Source organism: Harmonia axyridis, chromosome 1, assembly GCF_914767665.1.
Source record: "Harmonia axyridis chromosome 1, icHarAxyr1.1, whole genome shotgun sequence".
In the NCBI taxonomy this organism is placed as follows: Eukaryota; Metazoa; Arthropoda; class Insecta; order Coleoptera; family Coccinellidae; genus Harmonia; species Harmonia axyridis.
This window is the reverse complement of record NC_059501.1, coordinates 68,871,237-68,884,455: the sequence shown is the minus strand read 5'-3', so window position 1 is coordinate 68,884,455 and position 13,219 is coordinate 68,871,237. Positions and strand designations below refer to the sequence as shown.

The following is a 13,219-nucleotide window of genomic DNA, read 5'->3' as shown; positions in this document are numbered from 1 at the left end:
AAGTGATTTTGAAATTTCTTTTTCCTGAACTGATGATGGCTTTATAACGATAAAACCATCATCAGTTCAGAAAAAAGAAATCATCCCAGATGGAATGATTTCTTTTTTCCAATCCAGATGGATTGTATTGGAAATTAGAAATAAGAAATTATTGAGTAAATTTGCCATTAGTAATAAATTGAATTTTTCAACTATCGTTTGAGCCAAAACGGTTTATCGGACAAAAATACTTTAATAAAAGAAATTTGTAGGTAATTTTATATACTTTAATTTTGTCTGGAAGGTCATTCATGAAAAATTGATATTTTCTTGAGTTATATGCAAAAAACCGCCAAATATTGAAATTTTTTTACTTTTTTCCATTTTTTCAATGCTCCGTCGATTTTGATGAGAAACATCAGTTTCGGATTCAGCATCCCAAAAATATATAAAATCTAAGAAATCAGAACTATCCCAAAACTTTCTAGCGAATCGACTCAAATTTTCATTTCAATTTCAGTACGGAGTTCGAATTCTTATGTGAAAGCTATCAGGAAATCATTATTATCATTTTATCTATAGAAAAATTAAGCAGAAAAAAGGAAAATTCGAAAACCATGTGATACGTGATTTCTTACTATGTCATCCTTATAGGATCGTATAGGTTCGTAATTAAAATTCCTACTGAAAAGACGATCACGTCACTGGATTCTACGTAAAAAAGTGCCTGTATAGTGTTTTACTTTCAGAGCTCCATAATTTTTTTCGATATTGCCATTTTTACAATTTTCGCTTATAACTCGAAAACAAAAGACGGTGGCCAAAAATAAATACTACTCTTGTTAGTTTTCAGAAAAAGAGAACAAGAATGGGGTATCAGATTTTGTCTATCTCCCCTAATTTGAAAGTTGTAGTGCTAAAACATCGAAATTTGCCCACCTTGTTCAATGATTAGCGAAGCCAATTGTAGATTGATTTTGTAAAATTCGTCAGTACGTTATCGATCATTTTTTTCGGAAATTGTAAGAGGTAAATACATGAAATTTTGGCATGGATTTCCACAATAGCCTCTCCTAATATTCCCACCTACGTGTTCTTCATCAAATTTAAAACAATTCATCATTCAGGAACTAATTCTACAAGAAAAACAGTACAAAACTGAAATGTTACGATGGTGACGAATTCACTTTTGAAGCGCTCGTTTCCTGAACAGATTGCTTTATCATTTCGACACAATGTCTGTAATTTTGAGCTGAAATGGTTTCAAACAATGATGTTCGATTGATGACGAATTCGCAGTCAAATTCAAGTATGAAACAATCGCGCCAGTGAATAACACAATTACCTATATACAGTTTTGTGCTCTCCAAGAGCGCAATTGGCGCAATGAGTAAGGGGGTGGTTGAAACCTCCTGGTTCCAAAAATTCCTTGCTTTGTGACATTGTGAATAATCTATTAAGAGAGGTTTATACCACGTAGCATTCTTCCAAAGTTCAACTACTCCTTCCTCCTCAGCATGTTTGAGGTCCTCCACTTTCCAGGATTAGTGAAGCAATATCAAACGTTCCTCTGATTTAGCGTCCTTTCCTACCACATGCAATAATTCAAAATACGTTTTTGCAGCCTTCGACAAGACTTTTTAATGGTATTTTTATGTGTAAATTCTTAAAAATATGAATGTTTGTTTGGAAAGTTATACACACATATATCTATTCATCAATAAGAAATTCATCTAGTTCTTTTTTTTTCATTCTGAAAAAATTAATAAATAAGGACTTTCCGCAATGACGAACTCTTCAAAACGAATAAATCTGGGTTCGAAGCTGACAAAATAACATTCATCTTTGTATTTTCTTCTAAATATTCAATATATTCTGTGAGATAGTAACAAATAATGAACCATTGTGTAAAATTAGTCATTAATGACTTAAGTGAAATAATTATATGAAATTTGAAACCATTCATTCACTTCTCTGTCAAGGTTAATTGCATGAAATGGAAATAACTAATCAGAAAAATATATTTTCCTGTAGTTTAGTAGCTCACAGCACATTTTATACGATGAAATGGCAGATATAATTTCCTTTCTTTATTTATTTTTCTCAACTGGTCAATTGGTATTCGCTTTCGTACCTATCTGTCATTCATCAGGACATCAATCTCAGTTTTCCTGTAAATCATATCGCTGTCAGATTTCGAACAAATCAACCGTATAATCTCTATGAATTTCTCTAGAAACCAACACTATTACGAATCAGATTTATTTCCAACAATTTTCATTGCCACCTAGATTCAAAACCATAAGATTACGTTACCGTTTACATACAATTTATTATCGGTAAAAAGTGCTATTTGCCTGATGAGCAGAATTAAATAAAACGCTGCACTTTCTCCTATTTGTCTTGATACTGTTCGCATAACAGTATAATTGGCATCTGTTTGATATCAGCCGAATGTTCTACATCGATAAATCTGACGTAAGTAAACCATGCAAGGTGAAATTGGAGATGATGCACTGAATCTTTCAATCGGCGTTTTTAATGCAAGTTTCTTCTAGATAAGTTATGGTAGAAGAATATAAAATAATAGAGATTTGGATGAATTTTTTTGAAAATTCTTCCGAATGCTGTATTTATCTTAAGAGGGATTACCACCACATGGCTTTTTACTTATGACATCCTATATAAGTTTATTTATATTATGTGTTCTCCAAGGGCGAAATTGGTACATGCATGACGAGCGCTCAAAAGCTCCTGACCTCAATTCAGTTCTCTTCACATTTTTAATAAGTTTATTTTGTAAATGAACTTTTTATATTTTCATCTCATAGGATTAAATTTTCCCATTTTTATTGAAAAAGAATATTGAAATAGTATTATCGTCTACTTGAGATATTCCAATAAATATATTCATTTGTTTCAGGTTTGGTTCAGAGGAGTGAGGAGTTCAAAGTTCAGACATGTGTACGGTGAGCCAGCAAAAAGAGATAAATGTTACGACAATGTGAATGTCACAAAGAATGCACACGATTCTCAATTTTGTGCGGTCAACCCGAAATTCATTGCGATAGTGACAGAAGTAGCTGGAGGTGGCGCTTTCGTTGTCATTCCCATCGATTGTGTAAGTTTTTGATGAGTACCTAAATGCTCAGAGCAGCTTGGGAGATTTTTTGTCACAATTATATATCTCAGTAGCATACATTTCATCTAAAAAAATGATTAGGTACCCTTATGCGAGCCAGTGATGAAAATTGAATTCTTAATTGTATGTTGCTTGTCAATAAATGTGCAATAACTATAACTGCCTCTTGAAACCCACCAAATTTAATTTGAGTATCTCGACCGGATTCAGAGCCAATGGCTGATTTACAGATTTGCCGCCTGAAGGCTATTCAATTTTTGCCGCCTCTGGATATTAATTCCTTAGTTCACAATCATATCAATTACATTTTAGATCAATAAAATTCCATCTTTATGATTTTGCTCCATCATTTTTGTTAAATAAATAATTTTTCTTCAATTCTCGAATTTCGTACAACTCGTAAATCAAAATTCCAACTTTCAAGTTCAATCTGTCGCTCCTTAAGAAGTAGGCTTTAGCCTACTCAACCTGCTGGTAAATTCGCCACTTTTTAAAGCACAAATAAATAGTCCTGAATCACTTGTGCATAAGTAAAACAGAAGTTTATGAGTTAACATGTGTACCACTTGCAATAAGAAATTCATAGTACAGACAGGACGTTCATTCATAACTAGATTTGAAGAACATCGAATGGTTTTACCAAAAATAAGCGATTCTCCATCTTTTCAACACATTAATAATGCTCACCCTTTTCCCAATTGACCAAATTAAATGCTACATGTGGAATCATAAGGCAGGAGACTTAGCTAACTAGAATCGAAATTTAGAGAATAGTAAAATATTAAACTAAATAGTAAACAAAAATGGTTTTGCAATTATGAATGAACAAACAGAAATGTTACATGTTTTGCATCGATCAAAAATGTTTTCTCAATCTTTACCATATTTTAGAGCCTTTTCTAGTTTTCTTATCACCTTTTTCGTATCCAAACCAAATCCTCATTAATATTCTGTACCATTTGTAGAATCTTAAGTGTCTGATGATGAACTTGAATTAAGTTGGAAACTGCTGGCTTACACAATATAATGGATTAACTTTTGTAACTAAAAAAAGGAATTTCCCCTTTTTGGATACCATTTTTGGTTGATATCATATTTTTGGTAGAAAACCATAAAAATTGTTTTAAAATTGAATTTACAGACTGGCAGATTAGACTTCAACGCCAGCAAGATTACAGGACACAAGGGTCCTGTTCTGGATATTAAATGGAATCCTTTCAATGACAATGTTATCGCCTCAGCTTCAGATGACTGTACGGTGAGTAGAACTTCTTCTTCTTCTTCCAGTACTTTCTCCACGAGTGAGGTCAGCGATCACTCTGGCAAACCTATCCCTATCCTCAGCCGTTCTTATCAGTTCTTTTCTTCTGAGTAGAACTGACAGGATAAAATTTCAATCTAGTTTGTATATTAACAGACAGAAAGTTTCTTCCAAACATTGTCTCCTCTCCCTTAATTTCAAGAAGGAGGTTTTATAGCTAGTGGTTATAGTTTAGAGTAATTATCATATCATCATAAATTTCGAAATGTTGGTAATTTATACTCACTATAATAATCTGCAAAATGTTACCGTTGTTGAAAGAGAAATTTTCGTATTACTCGAAAACATAATGTTCAAACCTCTGAAGTAACAATTATGAAATGAAATCAGGAAAACGCATCGCTAAGATCAGCAATGATTCCTTTCTTCGGATTAACATAAAATATACGACAGCCACAGTCATTTCCTAGATTTTATCTACTCACATATAATTAAAACATGTTATACCGTAACAATCGCCCATTCTTTGATTTATCTTATTGTTGATGCGATGAAGATAATTATTTTTTTCCCTAGAATATTGTGGAAAATTTCAGATCTTTTCTTATCTACCAAAATTATCCATAAAGTGCTTAATTTCTTTAGTAATTGAACTGAATATTTCGATTGACCTTCGAGTAATATCGCCTCTAATGTTTGTTCGCAGTTTGGTTGGTTATATTATTTCATTTTCTGTACATATAGATACACCACTGTTATAATTATAAGAACTTCAAACGCTCTGGATCAAAATAATTCTCCTAAAATCACATTGACATTCTTTGCCGGAATTCCTGAATAAAAATCTAGGATTATACATTTCTATATAGATAACTGTACCATAAAAAAAATAGAAAAATATAACAACGTAATCTGTTTGTTTTCCTCGGTAAAAATCGGTTATAAGCTTGAACTTAACGATCTATTTCAGAGCCTGACGGTCAGTGCTTGAAAGGTGTATTCCTTCAGGACTATTTTTGGCTTTGAACTGTCAAAGTGTAGGTTGACCTACTCAATTAATTGTTATATGTTTGACATGACACAAATTAGGATGGTCAATGTCTATATCACTCGTATTTCACTTTTGATGAGTCTTTCTCGAGCCATGTTTGTGATTACTGGTTTACTCATCAGTTAGGCAATACAGCGAATAGGCACACCCTCTCAAACCATGGTGGAGAGGTGATTCTGCTGGAACGCGTCGACCCCTATAAATTCGCCGGGACAAAAATAAATGTGTGGGGCGAAACACAGAGCGCCATCGCTTGATCAGAGAGAGTCACTACAACTTATGTTTTGTTGACCGTATTGATACAGATGATGTGGTATTAATCCCTTGAATATTTATGATGAAAATAATCTCAAAAATGACTTCAAGGTCTGAAATTATTCCTGAAAGAAGCGTCGGAAAAGCACAATTTGTGTCTGAATAATTCCTGACATCTGTCAAAAAATATAAACATGAAAATAGGCTTCTAAATAGTCACAAAAAAGGCCAAGTGTAATATAGAGTGTAGAGATAATTACTCTCAAACTACTCCGTGTGAAATAATTTGTCTTTTGAGTTTGTCTGTGATATTCTCATTCACTTTATTTCATTGAGCAATTTTTTGGATTCAATATTATAACATTAAGTTCCGATTTAGTGCTCAATTTAGTCTATTCGAACTCGATTTTTTACCTCATTCAATCCATACATAGACTAGAACGGAGTAATTCAATTAAATCTCCTATAAACTATTCCTTCCTTTCAGATCAAATTATGGCACATTCCAGACTCTGGACTTTCTTATCATCTCACAGACTGGATAGCAGAACTGCAAGGACACAAGAGACGTGTATCCTATATCGAATGGCACCCAACAGCCGAAAATATACTCTTCAGCGTCGGCTTTGATCATATGGTGAGTAGTATTATTTTTTCGATAAGGGGTCATTATTGTAATATTTACTCAACTTCAAATTATCATTTTGAATAGAAATATCAACATCGACCATCCTGCACAGACAAAAACCACTACTTTCCTTTATTTTTAAAATGTCTGTACAAACCAGAGTTTACATTATGCGTATCTGCCATATTGTCTTGAAAAAAATATTTGTAATCCGCTAACATAACCAACAGCTCCCCAAATCATTACTCCAAAAGAACTGTCTACGTGCATCTCTATAGCAAACCAAAAAGGATGTCACCTTTCTATGTTATCGTGCAAACCTTGGCAAAATCTGCTTTCGAATGGTGCCATTTTTTGCACCTGTTAAAACGTTGACGACAGTTATCTGAAGTGAAGAGAAGCACTAATCGTGCTTCATGATATTACGTATTAACCTTCAAAGCGTTATAAAAGCATTACTCAATTAACCTGCGAACTGATTTGCCATGGAAACATTCAAGTATGTGATACTTTCAACACAATATCATTTATCTTATCACTTAGTTGGACCAACAACGAAACGAAAGCATATAAATAAAAATGTCTTTTCGATTTTTTCTCTTGCGATATATGCCATTCTATGAGATTCTTCAATAGAAAAGATACAATTTTCCGAAAAAAAATGCCTATCAAAGATAAAACGTTCACACTGTTACCATATCTTGCATAAAATATAACCATAGTAGAATCAATTTGAAAAAACTTCTTCTGATTCTAACATGGATAAAACTTAAATTTCCTTTATCTTCTAGATCCTCGTATGGAATGTTGAAAAAGGAGAAGCCATAAATGTAATAGACTGTCATCCGGATGTCATTTACTCCCTAGCCATCAACAGAGATGGCAGTCTGATCGCCACAACTTGCAAGGATAAGAAGTTGAGGATAATTGAACCCAGGTCGGGAATAATCAAATCCATAGGTTTCTGCCACATGGGTTCCAAGGCCAGCAAAGTGACCTTCCTGGGAACCAGCGGCCGTCTTCTGACCACTGGGTTCTCCAGACACTCGGATAGACAGTATGCAGTCTGGGACCAAAACGACCTATCCAAAGAATTGTATTCGGACACTGTGGACAGTTCATCTGGTGTTGTGTTCCCTTTCTATGATTTTGACACCAACGTGGTCTTCTTAGCGGGCAGAGGGGATGGTAACATCAGGTACTACGAGGTCACTGAAGAGTATCCCTACGTGCATTTCTTGAACCAGTTTCTATCAGGATTTCCACAGGTAAATTTGCTGAAATTAGTATTCGAAATTGCTAACTCAATAAGTTAGCACCCTGGTCTAACCACCAGAAACACATTCTCTTTCAAGAGTGATACATGTACTCCAACCATCTTTCAACTTTTCGATTAGTCTTTGCTTTCGAAATAGGCTTCAACATCGGCAATCACATCTTCATTAAAGCCAAAGTTCTTCCCCTGCAGCATTCTGGAGACCAGATCTGGAAATTAAGCTACGTGGTCAATAAGTTAGAAGCGCAATTTGTTCAATTTGACCATGGTTGTCATCGATTTTTAACAAGGAGCATTACCTTCGTGAAAGTGATCTTTTCTTTTGCATTCTTTTGAAAATTTCTGTTCCCAATCAATTCAAATTCAAATTTATTCATTCAAAACATAACAACAGAAAATATTTCAAATTTCCACAATTCAACTAGGAATAATAATGTAGAAATATATATCTTTGAAGCTGAGAATGATGATGATGATGATATATCTTTGATTCAATATTGTACTAAGAACCATGGCAATCAATCTGCAGGAAAGCGATCAAGCCTAAATTAAGAATTTGTTTGCCAGATCACTCTCCTAGACATAATCTGAAGCACGCAAGTATGTTATCAGTACACAAATCATGAAAGGGGACAGCCAGCAGGTGGAACACAGAGGGATCAATTATTCAATAATCAATAAATAATATAACAGTATATCGGAACAAATTCTGTTACCTTTTGAGATTTTGCGAGTAAATATGTTGACCACATATACAATATACAACTATACATAAACAGTTAACTGTTATCTCTTATTTATGTATTTTTTTTTCAACCAACTATAATAATCTTGATTTTACATTTTTTTCATATTTCAGAGAGGTTTAGGGGTAATGCCAAAACGAGGGTTGAACACCAGTATATGTGAGATATTCCGCTTCTACAAGCTACATGCCACAAAAGGTATATGCGAACCGATAAGCATGATAGTCCCCAGAAAAAGTGACCAATTCCATGATGACATCTATCCCCACACTGCCTCCTCTAAACCAGCCCTAACCGCACATGAATGGATCAGAGGCTGCAATTCCATGCCAATCTTGGTTTCAATGAAAACAGGTAAGTTTAATTCAACACTGAACAAGAGTAGTTGTAGATTCTTCTTCTTCTTCTTAATTTAAGCCTAGGTCTTGTAAATTCCACTTTAGTCCTCGGTGGATGTAGACTTTCCAGCGCTTAGGGGGTCTGCCGACTGGTCTTCTGGTACCTGGAATTCAGTCTCGGGCTATCCTATCAATTCTGCCTGCGTCCATTCTGCTGACGTGGTCGTTCCAATATCGTCGTCGTTTTCGTCGTAGATTCAAGTGATAAATTCAACAACATCATTCATTCATAACATCAATTGATAACTATATTCAGAAAATCATTTATATTATTATATACAGCCGTTCGTGTAAGGAGATAGAGGCTGATGTATATCGATTTGCAGTAAGGATAAGAATCCGTAGAAATCGATAAAACCATTTGTGAGATGTAACTTGAATTTACATTTTCAGCAGCCTGTATATTTTCAATCGAGCCGATTCGGAAAAAAAAGGTTAAGGAAAAAACTGCTTTTTTCACCTCTGGAATCTATATAGAAATATATGGGTGTGGATAAAGTTAGGAAGAAAATTCATAACTAACGTACTTGAATGTTTTTCAACAATATGATCGGACAGGTCAATTTTAGTTTTTGATTACATTATACTCATGACATTCATTTCTACGGAGTGAAGTCATGTCATATTTTTTTTTTTGAATGACTTCACAATAAACATAGATAGAGGAAGTAAACGCAATTTTTACATTTCCCCAACATGGTTGTCGGATTGTGTTGAATGTTTCGCAAAGTGTCGTGAGTCGGGCTTGAAATAGGTTCATCCAAAACGACTCAGTAGCTTATGTTCATTGGGGCGGTCGGCAGCGCAGTACAACAGCTGCCTAAGGTCGTCTTTTGATCCTCAATGCTAGGAGAAATCCCACTTACCCGGCGTCGCGGCTCAATAGATCACTGAGAGTTGCAACAGGAGTTCTAATTTCGAACCAGACTGTAAGACGACGACTACATGTTCGTGGTTTGAGAACACGTAGGAGGGTACAACATCCCCGTTTGAATAGGGAACACCGGGTTCATCAACGGCAATGGGCTGAGGAGCACCGCAATTGGACACTTGAAGATTGGAGCCGATGTTTATTTACGGATGAGTCTAGATTTCGTTTGGTCAACTCCGATGGACGTATTCTTGCTTGGAAGGAAAGAGGTCGAAGGTATGCAGAACAGTTTATGGTACCCACAACAGCTTTTGGCGGAGGTTCTATATGTGTATGGGGAGGCATTTGTTTGAACCAACGCACAGAGTTGGTTGTTCTGCAGAACACCACCATGACCAGCCAGAGATATCACGATATGATTATTGAACCCATAATTGTTCCGTTTGCGGCTGCCGTGGGCGAGAATTTCATTTTAATTGACGATAATGCCCGTCCACACCGTAGTCGTCTGGTTAATGAAGCGCTAGAAACTCATGCTATTGATAGGATGGACTGGCCAGCTCGCTCTCCAGACATGAATTGCATCGAACATGTCTGGTCTAAGATGTCTAGACAATTGTCAACCTTAGAACAACCAATCAATAACCTGGAGGACCTTTCTAACGCTTTACGGGATATTTGGACGAATTTGCCCCAAAATGTTATAAATCGTTTGATCGAAAGTATGCCTCGTAGGGTAGAATGCTTGAGACGAGCTCGTGGGGGACCAACTAGGTACTAGCTTAACCGAAACTTCAGCCTTCCTGTGGTTCCATCATAAAATTTTTATGTTATTCAAACACAGAATTTTGAGTGTTCCTAATAAAGTCTTTTTTTCTCTCCAACTTTCCATTTTTTCATTCTTTTCTCAAGTGAACCATATTATCAACTGAAAATACTCTGATATCTGACTAAATTTATAATCTTGGAGCGAATATTTCAGAAATAAATTTAGAACAAGTAAGTGATCCCTATCAATTGTTGAGCAGTGTATTTATTTGAGTGATTCCCAATTAAATATGTAAATCTGAATATTTGGAATCCGATATTTTTCCTTAATGTCGAATTTAAAATGAGCAGAATATTTATTATTTTCTGTATCTACCAGTAGGTAGATACAGAAAATAATAAATATAATTTCAGTAGAAATCCAAGGTTTGGCAACTTTTGCTCTCGGTTGTTTCACGTCGTTTGGCGCGCTTGAAGTTTGTTTTCTGAATGTATTTTGATATATTTAGGTATTAATTTCAATATATTTTGAGTTAATATGATAGGTACGTTGATTCCATAAGAAGTGCGTTCTTTGTGGAGAAACTCGCGAATTGAGTGAAATATCGTATCACTGATATGTTTTCATTTCCGCGCACTATATGTCAATGTTGGGACAAAATTTACTTACTGAAAATGACGTATGCTTCTTCTATCTTTGTTTATTACTCTGAGGACTACACCAATTTTTATTCTGCTGATATATTAGATGGTACCTTCAATTTACCTAGATGATGGTGTAAAAAATTGGTACTAGCGCAAATTTGTACGGAGCCCAATTTGAACATATGTGCTAATTTTCGTTTGTTTTTTGGGTTAAATAAATATTTTTTTTTCAAAGAAAGTTTCATTTTCAACTCTAGCAGTAAATGTATCATTATCTCTGAAAAAATTTTTTCTTCTGTGCCAATTGATTCACACTATCAATTAAGTGAGTTTAATAAATCAGCAAAAAAAATTGGGTTAAAATTTTTATGTCATACGATAATTAATTGAAACGTAAATTGAGATGACCGAGCGTTTTGGTTGAAAACATTCAATAACAGGGTTATGGATTTTGTTTCTTACTTTATCCTCACACTATATTGACAAGTCAAAGACTCACCCTGTATAGTATTAAATGCGAATATTTGACAGAAACTTCCATTTTTTTTTTCAGGCGACAATATTCAGATCCAGATGCCGAAGAAACCCAAACTCACTTCACCAGTTATTGAACCTCCTGCAATGAACAACAATAAGAAAAAGTTTGCTTTCCTCTCAACCGAAACAATTCCAGACTACAGACCCAAAGATTTGATAAACGAAAAGAATCTGAAGACCAACACAAACCAAACCACCAAATTCCAAGAACTCCAACAGATTTTCGGTCACGTGGAAGTATCAAACGGAGAAAATGTGAACACAGATAACGACCTGAGAAGTTTATTCAAACAACAAGCGGAAGAATTACGGAAAATGAAGAAATTATTAGCACAAAAAGACAGAAAGATAAAGGAACTTGAAGAAGTAGTGAAAAAACTCCAGAATAAAAACTAAGTTTTTCTTCAGTTTCTCGACAAGTGTATAGTATAATTTTTTTATTTCCTATTTGTATATTTTGTATTAAAATGTGATAATCGTATTAGTTGATTTAGACTTTATATTTTATATTTGTGTTATTTATCAATCGTTAATTTTGATTTTTATTCTGATTCTTATTCTGTCATTTTGAAAACCATTCCAGCTATATTGTGGAAAACATGCAACTCAAAAGCTAGAAATATTCTAAGCAAAATTCGTTTCAAAGCTTATTTTTATAGCTTGAAATTTATTAGCATAGGCATAGGATATATTTTCATACATTCATAAGCTGACAAAAGTAAAAGTGTTTCATTTTTGATACTACGAAATTTTTTATGATTATAATTCCATGGTAAAAAGTTTGAGATTATTGATCCAACCAAAAATAGTATAATCAATAGGTGTTTCCAGCACTTTTTACTACAGCAGCGCTTTGAGCTCATTTTTTAAAGTTAATGCGCACTAATATTATTTTTGGTGGATATAAAAATTGGAAGCTTCTGAAAATTAAAAATGGTAGCTTCGCTTATCTCAAGCATCACACTAAGTATGAACTTTCTTACCTTTTTTGAGGACTAATGAAATTGTCAATGTTGCTAATGTGAACATTCAAATAAAAATTTTATTTTTATCCCATTCTGTTTCAATACCTTGATTACGAACCCCTCAAAAAATTCAATCAAAATGTTATAAAGTTCGAAAAAAATCGATCTCAAGGCTTTCATCATATGTTCCAAATATTTATTATTGAAAATATCAAGCAAAACGAAAAAAGGACGATTTTTCTGAGAAATTAGTGGAAAATCAATATTGATTTACTCATTTCATTGAAATCTTCAGTGATGATTTGTTTCAGTGTTTTCTAAGATGACAAGTGCTTGTATACAACAACCGCAAAACTAAATATTTCTAAACTACACTTCATTTTCAGTATGGCATTAATGTAAAGAAGAAAAAGCTGAGGTCCAAGCACTGTATACCCTGCCCTGCGGGAATACTAGAGTAAATGATCTTTCTTGACTTTTTTCGCCGGTAATTCTTCATTGATTCTGTTCTGATATATAACGATATCCAGGGTGTCTGTAAATAAATGCGAAGGAGTTAAGGACATGATTCCTCGATGATAATTAGAAGGGGTAGTTCATATACATTTTTTTCTAAATCGACCCCCCTTTCAAGATTGAGCCTTCAAAGGTTGTTAACGAATTGACGACTTTTAATTTTTTTTACAGGTTCTGAAAA

General features: G+C 34.3%; 1 protein-coding gene across 4 annotated transcripts in view; it reads left to right on the top strand.

Moving 5' to 3' along the window:
* LOC123684734 (coronin-2B-like) overlaps nt 1–12,608 on the top strand; it is a 28,697-nt gene extending 16,089 nt beyond the window's left edge. For all 4 annotated transcript variants that reach the window (XM_045624138.1, XM_045624145.1, XM_045624164.1 and 1 more), the window contains 6 exons: nt 2,903–3,100; nt 4,263–4,379; nt 6,176–6,325; nt 7,108–7,584; nt 8,452–8,692; nt 11,574–12,608. In XM_045624138.1, the coding sequence (XP_045480094.1) occupies nt 2,903–3,100; nt 4,263–4,379; nt 6,176–6,325; nt 7,108–7,584; nt 8,452–8,692; nt 11,574–11,953 (1,563 nt within the window). In that variant the 3' untranslated portion in view covers nt 11,954–12,608. The remainder of the gene's footprint in view (nt 1–2,902; nt 3,101–4,262; nt 4,380–6,175; nt 6,326–7,107; nt 7,585–8,451; nt 8,693–11,573) is intronic.
* The last annotated feature ends 611 nt before the right edge of the window (nt 12,609–13,219 follow it).